At 48.2% G+C, this 19,145-nt stretch overlaps 2 protein-coding genes across 5 annotated transcripts; one reads left to right on the plus strand and one right to left on the minus strand.

The window, feature by feature from the left end:
- The first annotated feature begins 703 nt into the window (after positions 1–703).
- On the plus strand, positions 704–2,635 carry MRPS16 (mitochondrial ribosomal protein S16). The gene is made up of 3 exons (XM_058039289.1): positions 704–752; positions 830–1,087; positions 1,166–2,635. Exons 1-3 carry the CDS (start codon positions 740–742, stop codon positions 1,321–1,323), a joined length of 429 nt encoding a protein of 142 aa, XP_057895272.1. The 5' UTR covers positions 704–739; the 3' UTR covers positions 1,324–2,635.
- A 62-nt stretch (positions 2,636–2,697) lies between these two features.
- On the minus strand, positions 2,698–17,526 carry SLC45A1 (solute carrier family 45 member 1). Of its 4 annotated transcripts, none has more exons than XM_058039286.1 (10): positions 17,482–17,526; positions 16,073–16,149; positions 14,094–14,505; positions 13,032–13,124; positions 12,383–12,607; positions 10,664–11,403; positions 9,359–9,512; positions 6,744–6,920; positions 5,990–6,195; positions 2,698–5,403 (listed from the first exon to the last, which is right to left on the minus strand). In XM_058039286.1, exons 3-10 carry the CDS (start codon positions 14,491–14,493, stop codon positions 5,122–5,124), a joined length of 2,277 nt encoding a protein of 758 aa, XP_057895269.1. In that variant the 5' UTR covers positions 14,494–14,505; positions 16,073–16,149; positions 17,482–17,526; the 3' UTR covers positions 2,698–5,121. The 4 variants fall into 4 exon arrangements, with proteins under 4 accessions (XP_057895269.1, XP_057895267.1, XP_057895268.1 ...); XM_058039284.1 differs by lacking the exon at positions 17,482–17,526 and adding an exon at positions 17,392–17,470; XM_058039285.1 differs by lacking the exon at positions 17,482–17,526 and adding an exon at positions 17,146–17,224.
- Between the last annotated feature and the right edge of the window lie 1,619 nt (positions 17,527–19,145).

A 19,145-nucleotide genomic window follows, 5' to 3' on the forward strand; every position in this document is an offset into this window, starting at 1 on the left:
TTGGCAAAGCAGGGATGAACCTGGAGCCACCTCCAGCAGCGTCCCCTGCCTGTCCCTCACCTGCTCGCAGTCTGCAGGGGGAGCAGAGCGCCGCGCAGCCCTGGAATTCTCCTCCTCAGCAGCTTCATCCTTCAGGCCTTAACTCCCCTCAGGGCACCTTTGTCAGGTCGGGGTGAGGCCGGGGCACATCTCCAGGGAACGGTGCCCAGCAGAGCTGGGTGGGTGCTGCTGCCCAGGGAAGGCTCCAGAAGCAGGAACTCGCTCCCGGCTCCTCTGGGCAATCCTTGGAAAGGCGAGGCGGGACAAACGTAAAGCTGGAGCTCCCTCTGCTGAAGAAACTGGGGCAGTTTGGTAGGGAAAAGGAAAAGCGTGGGGTAGAGATGCACTGGCTAAGGTAGATCTGGATCTCTTATATTCTAAAATCCTGTGTATGATGCAGCAGATATGGGGGATTATTTTAAAATCAATTTTTATAGAAAGCGCCGTTATTTGTCAATAGGTATAACAATGACAGACTCTGCGGTTTCAGTATTTTGCACACACGCACGCCATCCCTGTGACTCTCCAGGTATTTTGGGGCCGTGCCCTCCCTTTTTGGGGAGCCCGTGCTCGGCAGAATCGCGGTGACGTGGGCTGCCCAATGACGTCATCCCCAGGGACTCAAACTCCCAGTAACCACCGCGCCGCTTCCTTCCGCTTACGTCATCAGTGCGCGCCGCGCGCGGGCCGTGCCGCCGCCATGGTGCAGCTCGGTGAGTGCGGCGGGCCCGGAGCGGCCCCGCTGGGCCCGGCCCGGCCCGGCCGTGACCGCCCCGCGCTCTCTCCGCAGGGAGCCGCCTCCTGAGGGGCCGCGGCGGCCACGTCGTGATCCGCTTCGCGCTGGGGGGCTGCACCAACCGCCCGTTCTTCCGCATCGTGGCGGCCAACAGCCGGCGCGCCCGCGACGGGAAGTACCTGGAGCAGCTCGGCTGCCTGGACCCGCTGCCCAACGCGCACGGCGAGAAGGTGGCGGGGCTCAACCTGGAGCGGCTGCGCTACTGGCTGGGCTGCGGCGCGCAGCTCTCCCGGCCCGCCGAGAAGCTCCTGGGTAGGCCCGGGGGGAGCGGGGATGGATGGGGCGGGCGGGCCGCGCTCGGTGCCGCGCTCACCGCGTCTCGCCGGGCAGGGCTGGCGGGGTTCCTGCCGCTGCACCCCATGACGGTGACCGGCGCCGAGAGGCTGCGCCGGCGGCGACAGCGCGAGCAGCAAACAGAGGCTGCGCCTGCGGAGGGCTCGGCCGAGACCCGAACCGACACCGGAACCGGCACCGGAACCGCGCCCTGACACGGCCCGGCCGGGAGGGGCCCGAGCGGCCCCGGACCTGGGACCTCTCCGGCCCGGGACTGCTCTCAGCCGGTGCTGCACTGGCCCGGGACTGCTCCGCTCCCAGACTCCACCGGGCCGGGGTTGTTCTCAGCCGGGGCTGCTCCGGCCCGCCCGGGCCCGAGGTCTCTCCCGCCCCGCCGGTCCCTCTGACCCCATTAAAGCGTTACCTCTGCACCGTCCGTCCCTCGGCTGCTTCCTCCTCTCGGTCAGGGCTCACCGTGTCCACGTGTGGTGCGTGGAAGAGGCTTTGCTGCTCTCCCGCAGCCACGGGAGCGTTCCAGGCGGGAATTCCCGAGGTGTGCCGTGTTCCAGGGGCTCTCCCAGCTGCCCTTGGCCAGCTCCTCTTGTCACAGTTCTGACACCTGGCTGTGAGTCACTCTAACAGGACAGGCCTGGCACAGACAGATGCAAATTCAAGTGCAGCTGCTTTTCTGCTTACTTTCCAGAGGGGTTCTGGGGCTGTTTGTTCATTTAAAAGCAAAAGAGAAAGATTACAGTCTCTTGTAACTCACTGCCCCAGTCCCTCTTTACAAGTCCTGCTGTTTAATCCCATATTTCACCTGTTCCAAGAGACAAGAAACCCACCCAAGTCTCTCCTACCTTAGATGGACCCCTGAGCTTTTGGGGTTTCCTCTGTGCAGCACTTAAATGATTCTAAAAATGCCAGGCAAAATCAAGTTTCCAGTGTTGCATCTCAATGAAGCTGTTGGTGTAACCAACCTCTGAGGGAGGGAGAACACATTAAGAAATTACACATATTCTTTTTTTAATAAAGTGTATCTCCTATGGAGTGCAAGGTGCTAATTACTCATTTGTAGAAAATAAATTGTCTAGAGAACACTAAAATACTTCCCAATATACCTTATATATAATAGATACATACTATATTTATACATATAAATTTTATTCTATTTTATTCTTGAAAAGATTTATTTTTCCAACCAAAGAACAGCAGAAGTTCTGAAATCAGGAGGTTTTTCTGAGTGACACAGCAGAGGCTGAGTGAGCTGCAGACATGCTGAAATGGTTACAGGTGTAATTTTTAATTACAAACATGTGAAAACCAGTTAGGTCTTTTCTCCATCCCTCTCCTCATTTTCCCTGCTTCTGTACAAGTGTAATAAATACATTTACAAACATCAGCAATAATTGCCATGAAGCAACCTTTAATGATATGGACTTAATCAAAATTAACCTGAAAACCAGCACAGTGTAAAATCATTTTCCTGCCTAAACTCATGCATCTTTTTTTTTTTTTTTTTTTTTTTTTTTTTTTTTTTTTTTTTAATCAGTAACTTGCAAATTTAGCCAGAATATTTGAAGCCTTTGGATTCCAGAGGGGGAACATCACGTTGCAGCTCACAGCTCACCAGTGACCATACACAGTCATTTCTGTAAAATACAAAATGTCTGACAAAGAAAAGAATCAGCAAGTAAGCAATGCCTCTTATTAAAGTTACTTTTTTAAGGATTTGGTGCAACTTTTAATTCTGCATGATGGTGACAGGCTCTGGTTTTTTATTCCAGACACCACTAGTATTGCTCAAAGCCCCAAATTAACACACACTGATGTTGACTTAAAAATCCTGGGTATGCACCACTACATAAATACATATGCAAAATAAAGTCCATATCCCATAAAATAAGAAAATTTAATATAGAGTCCATTGGGCATACAGGCATAACAAGAGTTTTATAACTACATAAATGTAGTTGATATTATTTACAGAGGGAAATGGAGACAAACATTTTAATTAAATACATTACGAATTTTTTGAAGATTCTCACTTACAACCAAATGATCTGCAACTCCAGCAACCTGGAAAAGTAAAGTGCTCACAATCCATTTAGTGCAATAATGCTGGCTACAAAACTTAGGAGGAGAAAAAAAAATTTAAGAACTAATACCACATTAGCTAGTGGAACCAAACAAAAAATAAAATAATTTTTGAGTTTAAATGTTTGAGAAGGAAGAGAAATTAAGATTACAAAGCAGACTAACAAGAAAAAAATAATTCTCCAAAGTCAAGTGTTTAGATTGTCAGAAGTGGCCAATGCCATTGTTTCCATGTTATTTGTCCTGAACATTCTTGGGGACAGCTGTCCCCTAATGAAGGGAACAGCACAGAAATTCCTGCAGATGTGACACTGTGTAAGCCCAAACAAAGAAATGGAAGGTGAATGCACTCTGACAGCTGACAGGCCTTTATCTGAGTGCTTGACTTCATCATTTCAGCAGTATTCCTCTGTTTATGTCAATGCTTGCTTCTAAAATATAAAAACAGGGAGCAGATGACAAAAATGAGGGGTTCTTACCAGTTATGTATAATTCTTTCAGCACTGGATTACAGTAACTCACAACAACTCCAGATTACAGATATTATTTCACCTTGGCATCATTGATCAGAATCAGGTGAACAGTGAAGTCCAACCCATTTAAAAGGAGAGACTCCAGAGAAAATCCTTCCCCTGGATCTAATCCCTGCAGGGATGCCATGCTCAGCACGTGGCAACACAAAATGCCCACTAGCCCTGGCAGAACTTGGCTGCCTACACAAATACAGAGCCAGACTGACAGGGGCTTTACAAAATTACTCAAAATTAACTCCTGGCCTTAACTAGAACTTGTAAAAATTCTCACACACCACCTTCTAAAATCGGAATAATTAAGAAATCTCTCATGTAATGAAACCCAAAGCCCTTTTACTGGTTTCACTGAGATGAGGAAGATGCAGCTGTCATTGACAAGCACTGAGCCACTGATCCCAGACTTCAGAATGTCCCCAGGTAAAATTGTAGAAACAAGAATGATGTGATGCAGGCCTCCATACAAATGATTTTTCTTATGAGTAAAGTTGTTGAGAGTAACCTTCTGCCCAAGGGAGGAGATGGGAAAAGACCTTTCTCCCCAGAACTGGGTTATGGACAACTGCTGAATTGGATTATGGACAAATCCTTCTGCTAAGTCATCACAAATTCCTGTAGTCTTAATTAAACTCTAATGAGGAAGGGAATATGCACAATATTGGCAAACATCACCAAGGAGCACAGCCAGGACCCCCAGAGTGGGGTGTGGGAGCCAGGCCACAGTGCTGGCAGCCCACAGAGGTGTCTTGGAGCAGTTCTGCTGGTGGCAGCTCTGTGCACCCAGAAATAAGTTTTAATTAATGCCTTAAAATTCACTCCTGGCCTTAATTGACACCTGACAGAGGACTGACACCCCCCAAGCAAGACCAGCTGCTCTCAGCCTTCCCAGAGTTTGAAAAGCACCCTCCAGAGCCAGGGCAGAGGCTGCAGGGTGGAGCTGCAGCTCCCTCGGGAATCAGCACTGCCCTTGGTGACCAGGGCTGCTCTGCCCGGCCGGGAGGTGGCACCTTCTGTCCCCAGAGTGGCACTGTCACCGTTCCCACGGTGGCGATGTCGGCAGCAGTGCCCGCAGCCCAGCAGCGCCAGGGGGAGCTTGCAGCTCTCCTGCCCCCCGCAGGACAATGCAGCCAGCCCGGGACAGCGGCACCAGCGGCACGGAGGGCACCCCCAGCCCCCTCTGCCCCCTCGGGGGTGACACAGCAGTGCCAGCGCCGCTGCCTCACCCCTCACCTTCCCTCCGGCACGGGAAAGCCCAGCACAGCCAGCACAGACCTTTCCTTGCGTGTGCCAAGCCCCTGCTGCCGTCCCGGGGGGCACAGCCCGGCCTGTCGCGATAGGGAGGCCGAGGGCGAGGCCAGGAGGCAGCAGAGGCCGAGGCAGCTCCTCCCGTTATTGGTTCCGTGCTCGGGGCAGGAGCGGGCGCTGCTCCTCCAGGGGCGGCAGCTCCTCGGGGGGCAGCAGCTCGTAGGTGACACAGAGGGACGAGAAGAGGCAGCCCAGGAAGGACACGAGGCTGGAGAAGTACATGGCACTGCTGGCACTGCCCACGGCCGCCGTCAGCGGCCCCATGGCCACGGCCACGAGGATCTGTGCCAGGAAGTACTGACAGCTCAGCAGCGAGATGTCAACGCCCATGCCACGGCGAGTGCCCTCCGACTGCGAGCCGACAAACTGCGGGGACACGGGCACGGGGTCAGGGGACACAGGGGACACGGGCACAGAGTCAGGGGACACAGAGTCAGGGGGACACAGCACAGAGTCGAGGGACACAGGCACAGAGTCAGGGGGACACAGGCACAGAGTCAGGGGGACACAGGGGACAATGGCACAGTCAGGGGACACAGAGTGAGGGGACACAGGGGACAAGGGCACAGAGTCAGGGGACACAGAGTGAGGGGACACAGGCACAGAGTCAGGGGGTGTCACAGAGTCAGGGGGACACAGCCACAAAGGGGGACACAGGCACAGAGTCAGGGGGACACAGGGGACAAGGCCACAGAGTCAGGGGGTGCCACAAAGTCAGGGAGACACGGGCACAGAGTCAGGGGAACACAGGGGACATGGGCACAGAGTCAGGGGACACAGGCACAGAGTCAGGGGTGTCCCAGGGACACAGCCACAGTCAGGGGTGTCCTGGGGAACACAGGCACAGAGTCAGGGGGTGTCACAGAGTCAGGGGGTGTCACAGAGTCAGGGGTGTCCCAGGGCACACAGAGGGATGTCCCGGGCTCCCGGCCCCTCCCAGCCCGGGGCTCACCTCCCGGCTCTGGTAGTAGTCGCAGAGCAGCGAGTAGGGCAGCGTGCAGAGCGTGGCGAACAGGATGCCGTAGGTGGCGCACAGGGACAGCAGCACGTAAACGTTCCTGGAGAGCGTGGCCAGGCCCGTGCCCAGCCCAAAGGCCAAATAGGCCACAAAGTACAGGGTCCGTGTGCTGAAGCGCTCCTCCAGCTTCTCCAGCACGGCTGCAAGGAAACGGGACAGCTTTGGGGTGACCTGCGGCCCTCCCAGTGACACCCCTGCTCAGGCAGCCACATCTCAGTGGCAGCCCCTGAGGAACTGAGTGCCAAGGACCCTTCAAAAGCTTCCATGATGCAGCATTGCTGCCCTGTCTGCTCAGAGGGCATGGCACACTGACACACATGGCACACTGACACACATGACAAAGGGCTGGGGTGGCACATGGCACCTGAGTGCTCAGGTGTGATGCTGCACCAGAACTGTGCCTGTGGTGACTGCATGGATCTCTGCAGGTACTCTGAAAATGCCACTTGTGAGAGGAAGCACATCCCAATAGAGATGTGTCTTCACGGGGTTGCTGACCTCAGCTGCTGTCAGTGCAGGCCAGGCTAAGCAGCAGAGGTGATGGGGTGATAAAGACCACTCTGCTACAGCACTTGTGCCATTGATAGGCTGTGTGCAACACAAACACTGCCCTACTTGTTGCAGAATCACCACTTTTAAGAAATGTATCTTTTCCCACAGCAGTAGTTCAGACAGCTGTACTAAGTACCTGAATAGAAAGCAGCACTGAATGCATAGATGCACATTCCCCAGCAGCCCATGGTGACCCCAGTGTTGTACTTCTGATACTCATCTGAGTTGTGAGGTGCTTTTGGGTCCCCTTGGAACACCACCTCTCCCATGAAGTCAGTATAAAAGAGTAACATCCCCTCAAATGAAAGCCACCCTGAAAGAAGACAAAAGTAACTTATTAGGATTTCAGAACATCTGTTTCCCCCTGTAAGCTGACATGGATGTTATCAGGTGTATTACAATCACAGCCCAGGACAGGTTGGGCAAGGAGTGTTACATAACATCCACATTTATCTGAGCCCGCTGCTCCTGTGCATAATGCTGCAATGTTTGTTAAAGACCAAGATTTACCATTTGAATTCCTAAGTGGAAACCTCGAGGCTGACTAAAGGCCACAAAATACTGGTCTAACAAGACAGAAAAATAGATGACAGCAGTCTGAGCTGTGTTCAGGTTCTGACAGGACACAGCATTCAGTTTAACAGAGTGGCTCATCCCATAGTAATTTCAGGGTGCTGTTATCCTCCCACACAGGACTGGAAGGAGTGCTCCTTATGTCATGGCTGCAGCCTCCAGAGTGCCTCTGACACAGTTAAAAACTCTGCTCACAAACTGGCACCAAGGCCATTGATGCAGACAATCCCCTAATTCCTTTCACAGCCAATGAGTATTAATTACCTGGTCCCTTCTGTCCAATTTAGTGTAAACTGGAATGGCTGCAAGCCCTTCCTGAACACCAGTCCCACACTGGTTAAGAGTGAAGGTAACACTACTCTGGTTACAGGCACTGCTGCAATGCCATGTTCCACATCTCCTCTTGGCCTGCTCTGGGACCCCTGGACATGAGCAAAGGGAGGAAAGTAAATGCCAGTCTCAGGGTGAAAGCATGGAAACACAACCAATCTCATCTTTCTGCTTGGTGTGAACATTCCCCTTAAGATGTGCTGATTTAGGCTCTTGTTGTTCCCTTTCTAGGAACACAGGCTTTACTGCTTTGCTGGGATGTTTTGGGGTTTTTTTCCTTTCTAATTGTCCTAAGAAGGTACCTCATTAGCATCTATATGGAAGAAATCAATTGTCTCTATTAGCAGCCATTGCAGCAATAGATAAAATTGAAAAATGTTCACCCAAGGTAAAGTCCTCCCTTGTGGCATTCACATTTTCTGAAAAAAACCCTTCACCCAGGATTTTTCTCCTGGGAAGCTGGGAAGCCTCAGAGAAAATGAAAACAATATTATCTCATTTGCTTCTCCTGTGTTTTGCTCCTTTAGAATGTGTTTGGAGATTGGCTACCCACAGGTGATTGTTCCATTGGATTCTGCTGTGAGTTGTTTTGACTCTTTGGCCAATTGGTGCCAAGCTCTGTTGGGACTCTGGAAAGAGTCAGGAGTTTTCATTATTATCTTTTTTAGCATTCTGTAAATATCTTTTCTGTATTCTTTAGTATAGTGTAGTATAGTATTCTTTAATGTAATACAGTATTATAAAGCATAATATAATATACTATACTATAGCATAGTATTCTTTAATATAATATAGTTTTATAAAGTATACTTTTATAGTTTTATAAAGTATATAAAGAACACTATAGCATAGTGTTCTTTAATATAATATAGTATTATAAAGTATATAAAGTATAATATACTATACTATAGCATAGTATTCTTTAATGTAATATAGTATTACAAAGTATATAAAGTATAATATAATATACTATACTATACTAAACAATACAGAAAAGATATTTGCAGAATGCCAAAAAAATAATAATGAAAACTCCTGACTTTCGAGAGTCCCAACACAGCTTGGCACCAACTGGCCAAAGAGTGAAAACAGCTCACACCAGAATGCAATGAAACAATCACCTGTGTGATAATATAATGAATAGAATAGAATAGAATAGAATAGAATAGAATAGAATAGAATAGAATAGAATAGAATAGAAAGTATAATAAAGTAATGAATGAGCCTTCTGAGAACATGGAGTGAGATCACAGAATCACAGAATCACAGAAATTCAAGGCTGGAAGAGACCTATAAGATCATCAAGTCCAACCCATGTTCTAACTGTTCAACTAGATCATGGCAGCAAGTGCCACATCCAGTCTTTTTTTGAACTCCTCGAGGGATGATGACTCCCCCACCTCACTGGGTAGATGATTCCAGTATCTGACCACTCTTTCTGTAAAATACTTCCTTCTTAATTCTAACTTGCATCTCCCTTGACGCAGCTTGAGACTGTGTCCTCTTGTTCTATCAGTTGTCGCCCGGAGAAAGAGACCGACCCCAGCTCACCACAGCCACCCTTCAGGAAGTTGTAGAGAGTGATAAGGTCACCCCTGAGTCTCCTTTTCTCCAGGCTGAACAACCCCAGCTCCCTCAGTCATTCTTCACACAGCTTGTGCTCCAAGCCCCTCACCAGCCTCGTTGCCCTCCTCTGGACACGCTCAAGCAACTCAACGTCCCTCCTAAAGTGAGGGGCCCAGAACTGGATACAATACTCCAAGTGAGATGCATCATTCCTGCCTTTCTTGGGGATGCCTTGCAAATATAGCACTGCCTGGAGAAGGCAGGAGGCTGCTGTGGGAGTACCTAGGAAGTGGTTGATGCAGAGGTTTCGCAGAGCCTTGGGCATGTGGCAGATGGTTGAGCACAGCAGCTTCACAGACAGGGGCTGCTCCGAGGCCTCGCCCGGTTCGTTGAGCTCGCTCTCGTACTTGACCCCGTTCAGCAGGATGTTGGCAACCTGCACCATGAGAACTGCCAGGTCAACAGCACAGCAAGGGAAGCACAAACATCCTTCACCAGATGGATGCAATATTGCACACCTATCTGATCATCTGACAGTTAAACTCTGCTGCTGGAGCTGACTTGGAGATTAAGAAGTGAATCAGAGTGGAACAAGTGACAATGGCAGCACTGCACTGTAGCTTTCAGTGTGCTTGAAGCAGCTCCTTCCCTTCACTAGGGGACTTGGTAACCACATTCAGATGACAGGCACAGCAGGAATGCATCAATTCCACTGCATTTATAGGAGCTGTAGCCACTTTCAGGTGAATGTGGAGCCTGAAGTTTTAGAGACACTGAGGAAGAAGAGGATGAGTTTAATTGAAACACATTATCACTTGCTAACCTCAATGCTCAACCTCAGTGTGCCCAGTATGTAAAATCCTGGCCCTAGCAAAGTCTGCTCTCACAAACTGGGTCAAAAGTACAGCAACAACAAACAAAACAAACAAAACCAAAAAACCACCACCCCCAAAAATTAAAATGAAATAAAAAATCCCGAAACCAAACAAAAGAAAAATAACAGAGGACTGTTTACCTCATCCCAGATCATAAAAAAATGGGCCAGCATGCAGAGGTCTCAGACATTCCAAGTTATCACCAACAGTGGGAGGTGAGGTCAGAGTCTTATCCCTCAGTAAGGGAAAGCTCCCCTCCCTGATGGAGCCAGATGTAATGACTGCCATAAGGAGAAGCTCATGGGAGAATCCTATCCCTGGCCCTATTTTGCAGGTCTTTCTGTGGAAAGGGAAGATACAGGCTCAATAAAAATGTGACCTTTTCTAAGTTCATGTGGTAACTCCCTTGGTAGTGAAGCAGGACTAAAAATACTGACCTAACTCTGACAAGTGGCCCAGTTAAGAGTGGGATATTCCCATTTCTCCCATCTTAACAAAGGCAGCTGACAGACTGTCAGCCATAATTCACACTCTACCCACCACTTTACTGATATAGAGTCATAACAGGTGTGCTGTTCCTGTAATGACTTTTATGAGGAAGCTGTCACAAGAGTCTTTAATGAACAATTTGTGCACCACATATTTAAAACTATATGAAGAGATTAATAACACTCATGTTTACATGGTCATATCATTGATTTCCTGCTCTTACCTGCTGGCTGAAGGTCACATTTCTTCTTCTGTTATTCTCTGGGCAGTGTCCTGTTACAGCATCTGGAATGGCCAAGGTCTGAGGTCTTTTCAAGATCCCTGATGACCGTGGCTTTATTGCATCCAGTGAGCCCACTCTCAGCACATCACTGTCACACCCTGATGTTAAGCTGCTCTCCCCTTGCTCCAGAATTCCATTTGCTCCATGGTAGCAGCCATCAGGCACCCGAGGGAAGCTGACACTGACAGGCTGCCTGGACAAACTAGCTGGAAGTGTCATGTAACTATTATGCCCTCCTGTAAAACAGTCTATAAGCACACTGTCAATATTTGATGTCCCAAAGGATGATGCAAACTCATTAAGTCCTGTCAAGGAATTGTCTCTGCTGATAAAACTCCCGTATTTTGGCGTGAGTGGGCTCATGGGGGAAACAGGACTCGTAAAACTTGCATGTAAGTGAGCTGAGTTATGAGAAGCAGAGTTTTCATTTACATTGTCCTCAAAGAAGAAAGGTGGAGAAGGAGGGAGAGGAAGACTTGGACTTTTCATCACCTTTTTCTTCCTGTTAGAGGACTTTAAGGGTCTCTCTGGAATGCTAACTAGAGTCAGCACAGTAGCAATGGTCAGTACAATTGAGGTGAAGACATAGATGACACGGAGTTGCCCTCCTACAGCTTTTCCAAAACTGGTTTTATCCCAATGTATTCCTCCAACAACATAACCAAAGCCACCTCCAAGACCTGGTGGAAAAACAGAGCTAAGATTATCTTCCCTATCCAGTCCCACAAGTCAGCAGCAGCACAGCATCACTTTTATCATGAATCATGAAGAGAATCTGACATTTCTGTTTTACCATTTGAGCCCTTTTCATTTTGAATGCACTAATAAACACAGCTGTGCCACAAGGACAGTTTGCATGTACCAAGATGCTACAGAAAGAGCTGTGAAAGTGATGATACAAATAATTAAAAGTTATTATTGTTCTTTGCCAAGAACAAAACACCTTACCTTTAGCTATTTCAGTCCGTAAACAGAAGTGTCCACCAGCCTTGTGACAAGGCTCTGCAATCATTCAGCTAAGACTGTTTTCCTGAAAGTGAAAATCCATTTTCCTCATATGAGGAATGCAGATCTAACTAAGACAGATCCAATCACTTCAGAAGTGTAGCAAGCTCATTACTCAGCACTGTGCTGACAGTGTGCAAAACTGCCACTGTGTTACTACTGATGAACAGGGAAGGTTTGAGAGCACCTTTCTCTCCATTCACAGGGTGAAAGTTTTTCAACACTCTCCTTTCTTACTCACAAACACATTCAAGAGTGTGGAATGGTCTCCTAGAACAGGGCAGCACAGCAATTGAAGATGACAGCAGAGAGGGATCAACAGCACCCAGTTTGCACTTTTGCCTCCAACACAGCAACTATAAGACACATATTCCACACCTGCAGGAAGCCAAACCTCCTCCCTCAAGGGATAATTTGGTTCCATAGGTCTTACAAAATATGTGAGGGACCTTCAGATGAACAGGCCAAGACTGTACCTTGTTAGAACTGAGGTAGTTACAAAAGCCTTTTGCAATAAGTAATTTTTTTTACAGTTAATTAGTGATACCTCTCAGTATTTGGTCATTATTCAGGAAAAGACCAGTGTTTCCACCCTGCTTTCTCCCAGCAGGGCTTGTTTACTCCCATCTCCCAGGAAGCAGCAAGCAGACATACCTGCTAACAAAGCGTGGATGTTGAGGCCCCTGTCCTGATCCACTGGGCTGCACACATCCATCATGTAGGCATGGCTGGGATTGTCTGCTGAATCTGCACTGAAGTCCATGAGGACAACACCACAGACTGTAAGGATGATCCCCCATTTGTGGTTATTCTCAGTGTCAGACAAGGCACTCCCTATGTCTTTGCCATTCAGCATAAGTGAGAGCCCAAGCAATGCTCCTGGGAACAAAACCAAAACAAAATCAGTCACTGTTTGTCAGCAAGCCTGCAGAGCTCCAGACCCCAAAAACATTATTCTACCTGCACAACCCTGCAGCACTATTGCTCTTGTTCATATCAATTCATCCTGGGAAATTAGTGTGGCTTATAGGACACACATAATCCCTTTCCACTATTCGAGCTTAACAAATGTCTAGAGCTTACTTTGGCCAAAAACATCCACATTCCTGACCCTCAAAACATCCCTTCAGACTCTGAGAAGCTTTTATCTGTGGATCATCAGCTGTGTCACTCACCATCTTCTTCAGACCCACAACACCCAACACCTCAGGAGCATTTTGCTCAGCTGTGCCACAAGGGAAGTCACAGAAGAGAGATGCACAACGTTTTTAAGTGTTATGCCCAGCATTTCTAAAAGACACACCTACTGCTAAAACCAGAATGAAAGGTCTTCTCCTCCCAAATCTTGATGTGCATCTGTCACTCCAGGCTCCCAGCAAAGGCTGTAGCAAAAACCCTAGAAAAAAGGAATCACCAATGGACAGGATTCTTCTAGAAGCCTGTTTCACCAAGGAGTTAAAACAGACATGCCCTAAAAGGCAGTTAGGGCAGGACAGCACAGTGCAGTGACATCCCCAGCCACCCAGGGACACACAGCACACTGCCTGGCAGTGCCCAGGACAGGGACTCAGAATGTGCTGCTGCTCACTGCAGGGCCCTTCACTCTGCATCAGCAACACAGGCTTTGACACCAGGTGAAGAGTCAGAGTACAAGTTACACATTCTTAAGCACTCTGTTCCTTACAAGCCATCTCATTTATCCCACATTAGATGTGAGATCCCCTGCAGGATTAGCTGGAAAACAGCAGGAAGCAGATATACAAGTAGGAAAGATGCCTGTATTGATCTGTGCCAGCCTGTTAGGAGGGGCCTATCTCCTCTTCCAAAGCACATGTTGTGAGTACAAGGACAGGCAGAATAAAATTTTCCAGTGGTATCCATAGTAATGGATTCACTCCTAGCCCTGCCTCTGTGCTAAGGCAATTCAATGGTTGCTGATCTTTCACCATTGGAACACCTCATTTGTTTCAGAAAGGTAAACAGGAGAAGGCAATCCCACTCTGCTCTTTTTCACACACCCTTGAAAACTGTCTCTGTATGCTTTTTTTCATGGGGACATAAATGGACACACTGATCTTCTTATGCTTGTATTTAAGTACAGGAACAGAGCAACCAAAGGCTACCCTGACACAACTTTTAAGAGGTGGAGAAGTTATTAAAAGAACAGATATTTTGAGCACATTTGTCTTATTTCAGGCAGGACACAGCAAGAATTGTCCTCCTATTTATCTGTCTGAAATTTTGATTAGTAGTTTTTAACCTCGAGAGAGTATTCTCATGAACAGCTGAGGTACTGCAAACAAAAAGTTTAAAAAACCCATAGTGGAAAAAATAAGAGGGAAGAAATAGTACCACAAAAAGTTACCTAATATAGGGCTGATGAACCACACCATCCCATAGAGCTGGTCAGGGAGCCCCATCTGGAGCAGCACAGGGGTTACATAGGCTGTTTCCATGGCATAGCTGAATTCAAGCCCAAAGAGAATGCACCCATTGAACAGGAGCTCCAGGAAAGACCTCTGAGGCTGGAGATCCCCAAAGTCAACCAGGTCCATGGGACAGGGAGTGTTGGGTGGGGGTGGAGGTGAGGGCCTGATGTGTTTCCTCCTCTTTGGGTGTCTCTTGAAGTTGTTGGCCCGGTGGCTGATGTGCCGTGTGGGCAGCCCGGGGTAGCCTGGGGCTGGTGATCTCCAGAGCTCCTGGGAGGCTGCACCTGACAGGAGTGCAGCATCACTGACAGGGCTTGGTGCAGATGCTGGAATCATCGTGGAAGGGCTCTGGAAGACAAACAGCTCAGAAGAAAATGGTTGAGGTAACCAAAGCTTTGCTGTCGCAGACATATTTTATGGAAAATCCTTTCGTTAAGATCTTTTCAGCTTTTCCACGTTTTGCTACTTTAAAATGTGATGTAACAAATTGTTTACCCAGCATGTAAAATTGTTTTTACTTGATAACCAATAACAACCACCTGTGTCGAAACTGTAAACAGTCAAAATTTTATTATCATTCCATTTTTTTCTTTACTAACTTTCTAATAAAATCCTTTATTCTATTCTTTTAATATTGTTTTAATATATCATTTTCTCTTAATATAACATATCATAAAATAATAAATCAACCTTCTAAAACATAAAGTCAAAATTCTCATCTCTTCCTAAAACCCCTACAAACACCACACATTTTGTTTAATTTTTTTTGCTGAAGTTCAAGTCATTTGTCAGCATTTCACATATGAAGTGTGGCCTTTGTGTTAGTTACAACCTCTTCTTCCCATCTCTTGATGGAAGGCATTTGTGCTTTGTGGGCACATCTCCTGCATCCTTGCACAAATGAGACACCAGAGATACCCTCTAGGTTACCTAAGTATTTGCCTACCATCACAGGGGATTAAAATTGAAATATTTAAAACAATTAACAGTCACAGATGTCACAGTTCCCAGAAGTTCCCATTGGGTCAGCAAAGGGTTTACATTTATGAAGAATTCACTTGAGTTAAACTCGCTCAAGCTAAAAAAATAAATTATAATCTCAGTCTATGTTTACAATAATGCAAAGCTGTGGTCTGGCAGCAGATTCCAGACCCCTGCTGCAACATGAAATCACTTTGGCAAGAAATCCTTTTGCTACTGATCCTAGGACTCCTGCTGCCTGTGCAGAGGCCAAGGCTTAATGCAACTTTTTTCTCAATGACCAAGTTTGGTTTTATTCCTATTTCCATTCCTGAATTCAGCAGAGGGAGGGGGTCTGATCCTTAGGAACTGAATCATGAGAAGAAGATTCATGCCCCACAAGCCACCCTCAAAACTGCTACTCCTCTTTCAGTGCTTAATGGCTCCCAAGTGCTGAATAGGCTCCTTGGATCTCATCAGAGTCACTCCTGTAGCCCTGTAGCCAAAGCCTGCACAGTGTGGTGGGTAAAACAGCCAAATGGTTTCCAAAATAGCACAGCAGAGAGATGCCAACAGATTTGCTGCATAAACGAACCACATGTGATTTCTTGATTCTTTTTGCCAGAAATGGAAACAGCTCATGAGTGAAGTCTGACCTTTTCCTTATACCTCCTTGCCCAAAAGCTGCTGCTGCACAAGAACAGCTCCACATCACCCCACCCCTCTTCACCAAACCCTCACAAGAGCACACTAGTGAGTGAAACAGCACCAACAGCAAGTTGCAGCATCTTGCTGGGAAAGCTCATTAGGCACAAAGTCCCATATAAGGACCAGCAGAAAGATAAGCATACAGAGACTTTGTGGAGACATCTGCACCAGTGTTCCCCTTAACAATGTTTCTCCAAATTACTGAGAACTTCTAATGACCCACGTTTCTCACAAGCAGAGTACTTACTTTGCAGAGTACCTTTATCAGCCTCCAGGAAAAAGTAATATCCTCACAATGAGAATTTGTTAAAAATTAGGAGATACCTGAAAGAAGGCATAATGAAAACCCAATCAGATTCATGACAGTTGCTCTAACAACCCTTTCACAGAGCCATGACAAAGAAGATGAGCTAGCAGCCCCCTTCACTACTATTATACCTTGCCATTGGCACGGAAGTGTTATCTCCTTATCTTCATCTATTAGTTTCATTTCATACTAAATCCTTTATCTCATTTACTGTGTATTGCAAAGTGATTGCATTCCAAGTCCTAAGTGGAAATGTTTTAGTGATATAAGGAAAGACGCCCTCCCCCCCCACCCCATGCATGGGTCAAAAATACACGTGGTGACCTGCAATTACTTGAAATGAAAGGCTGTTATTGACAGCATGTCGCTAGTCCAGCAAAAAAGCAATGTAAAACTATGAACTGAGCCTATATCCTCAATCCCCCATCTTACTCAACTTACTGCTGGCTCACAGGAAGATATCTCAAACCTGCCCTCGGGTAAATCTGATGATTTGTTGTGATCTGGTGATCACAGCAGCGGCAAGGCAGGAAACCTCTCGCTCAGCGCGGCTGCCGGCCCTCAGTGTCAATAGTTATTTGGGATTTTTGGCACTCCACATCTGTTATAGCAACACCTGCACATCACAGTGGAAGGCGATGCTGCTATGCCGGCTGCCATCCGCACAAACGCGAGTGCTCGGGCAATGTGGTCCGCCCTCACCGCTCCTCCTGCCACCGCTACGCCGAAAATAACTCTACTTTTCTGGCAAATCTGATTCCGATTTTTCTGCGTCGGCTACCGAGGGCTCCCAAAACCCCTCAGTCATCGGCGCCGCGGGGGAAGGCCGGCCCTGACCCTGGTGCTGACCCGGCCGCCGCCTGCCCATCCTTTGTGCCGGCCGGGCTGGAGCCGCGCGGGCAGCGCCACCGCCCCGGGCCAGGCCGGCTCCCCAAGGCCCCTCACGGCCCCTCACGGCCCCGGGCCTCGCGTCCGCCCCCCGCGCCCCCGGCCCGGCCCGGCCGCCGCCTCACCTGCCCGCCCGGCCCGCACTGCGCCGCGCCGTGACGCCACCGGCCCCGCCCCGCGTTCTCCGCCGACACCGGCACCGGCAGCGGCAGCGGCCGCCCCCGCCCGAGCCGCCGGAGGGCTCCGGGCCCGCGCTGCTCCCGCCCGCCCCGCACCGGCACCGCCTCCGCCCGAGCCGCCCGCCCGCCCCGCACCGGCACCGCCTGAGCCGCGGAGAGCCCCGGGCCCGCGCTGCTCCCGCCCGCCCGCACCGGCACCGCCTCCGCGGAGAGCCCCGAGGCTGCGGCGGGGTCGGGAGGGCCCGGCGGGAGAAGCCGCCCCCCGTTCGCCGCAGCACCCACCGCTCCGTGCGGCAGCGCTCGGTGCAGCCGCTCCCGCCCCGGACAGATGCGGCTGCCGGGCGCTCATTCCCAAATTGGCACCGGCGGGCGGATCGTGATAGTAAGGGTTTTAGCGGGTACAGAGATATTTTTTGATAGGCCTGTAGAGCAGATGCCGTAAAACATGATGCACACTTCTCTATTTAAGTCTTCCCCTTCTTAGGCTAAAGAAATGAGGCAATTTTATTTTACAGTGCCATAATTTGGGCTTGTGTTTCAAATTACCTCACAGTTTGCAAACAAAGATGTAATGATGTAGTGCAGTCTGCTCTATTTTTAAAATAAATTTAAAATTCAGAGCCTGAATCATTAAGCATCCATAATTTTATCTTCAGAGAGTACCATAACACTGCAAGAATCCCTAGTTTATATTAGTATTTAGGTCTTGTAGAATTTATTGTAGCACATAAATCAGTAGTCATAGTAGGAATAAAAGGTATTTGTCTGTAGAAAAGCAGCTCTAATTCATGCGATAGAGGGTGCAATCACATTTGGAAAAGATGCCAAAGAGCACTGTCTGAGGCAAACAGGGTTCAGCTAGGGGACAAGCTCATATAAAGCCTGACAAGAAATTGTGAGAAATTGGGATAATCTTGCAGCACACAAGGACAGGCACAAGAGATCACTGCACATTCCTATTCCACGAATTTCCTGCCACCTGATCTGTGATTTTCAACTTTTTTACATCAGTTTGGCCATGATATTGGTCCAATATTCATCAGTGTTGATGTAATTAAACAGCAGTGTAAGGGACCTGTGTACAACATGTAGGGTTATTGACTCACAGCAGGACATTCACAGGGCAGAAAGGGGTTTGTACTTGTCTCAAAGAAAAGTGGGACTGTGTTCCTCACCTATGCTCAAATGTTCTCCCTCAAAAACCACAACTCAAACAGCATGTCTGCAATCCCAGAAAAACTCTTCCCTTCACTGCTTTCTAACACAGGGCTCTCTGCAAGAATCTTGCTCCTAAGCTGACCCTAAGGTATGTGCCTGATTGTGCCAGAATAGGTGAAACTGAACAAGAAATTTGTCATGCACTGGCATTGTTGCACTGTTGTTGTCAGCAATTTGATACAGTTCACCTTTTCATCTCCTTCTCCCCTGTCAAAATGCTCATGCAAGAGAAACTAAACAGAGATGAGAGAGTCAATCCAATGTAATAGATGTCATATTTGAGTAATGGAATAATCTCAAAAATATGCCTATTTGTCCCAAACAACATGTGTTCCATGCCAGACACCATGAGGATGCTGCAGGTTCCCCACTAGACTCTATCCCCAGTCCTCCTGGCAGATTTGAAGCTATTTTGGTGCTGGGATGTCCCTCACCTGTCTGTGCTCAGCTTTTTCTTTTGTCTCCCCAGACATGAAGCTTCTGGATCTCCACCAACCCAGCCTTGCCACGTGCCACTCCTCAGTGCTGGTGACATGGCTGTGGCCACAACAGGATGCTGTGTCTGCACCCAGGTCTCATCCACAATATCCACAATATTCACTACTCCTCTTGCTGCCTATTGAGAGAACAAACTTGTTTTAGAAGCCACATTCATAACAAACAGATTAAAATCATTGCAGTTGCTCTGGGAGAAAACAATGACATTCCCATTCAAAACCACAGGTTGA

Source organism: Melospiza georgiana, chromosome 22, assembly GCF_028018845.1.
Source record: "Melospiza georgiana isolate bMelGeo1 chromosome 22, bMelGeo1.pri, whole genome shotgun sequence".
Taxonomy (NCBI): domain Eukaryota; kingdom Metazoa; phylum Chordata; class Aves; order Passeriformes; family Passerellidae; genus Melospiza; species Melospiza georgiana.

Bases quoted from the DNA above. Each gene is read 5' to 3' on its own strand.
- MRPS16 (XM_058039289.1), top strand. The intron at 1,088-1,165 runs GTAGGCCCGGGG...CTCGCCGGGCAG, and splicing joins GCCCGCCGAGAAGCTCCTGG to GGCTGGCGGGGTTCCTGCCG.
- SLC45A1 (XM_058039286.1), bottom strand. From the start codon at position 14,493: ATGATTCCAGCATCTGCACCAAGCCCTGTCAGTGATGCTGCACTCCTG. The intron at 9,513-10,663 runs GTAAGAGCAGGA...CTCATGGTGCAG, and splicing joins ATGTGACCTTCAGCCAGCAG to GTTGCCAACATCCTGCTGAA. The intron at 6,196-6,743 runs GTACTTAGTACA...GTTTCCTTGCAG, and splicing joins CAGTGCTGCTTTCTATTCAG to CCGTGCTGGAGAAGCTGGAG.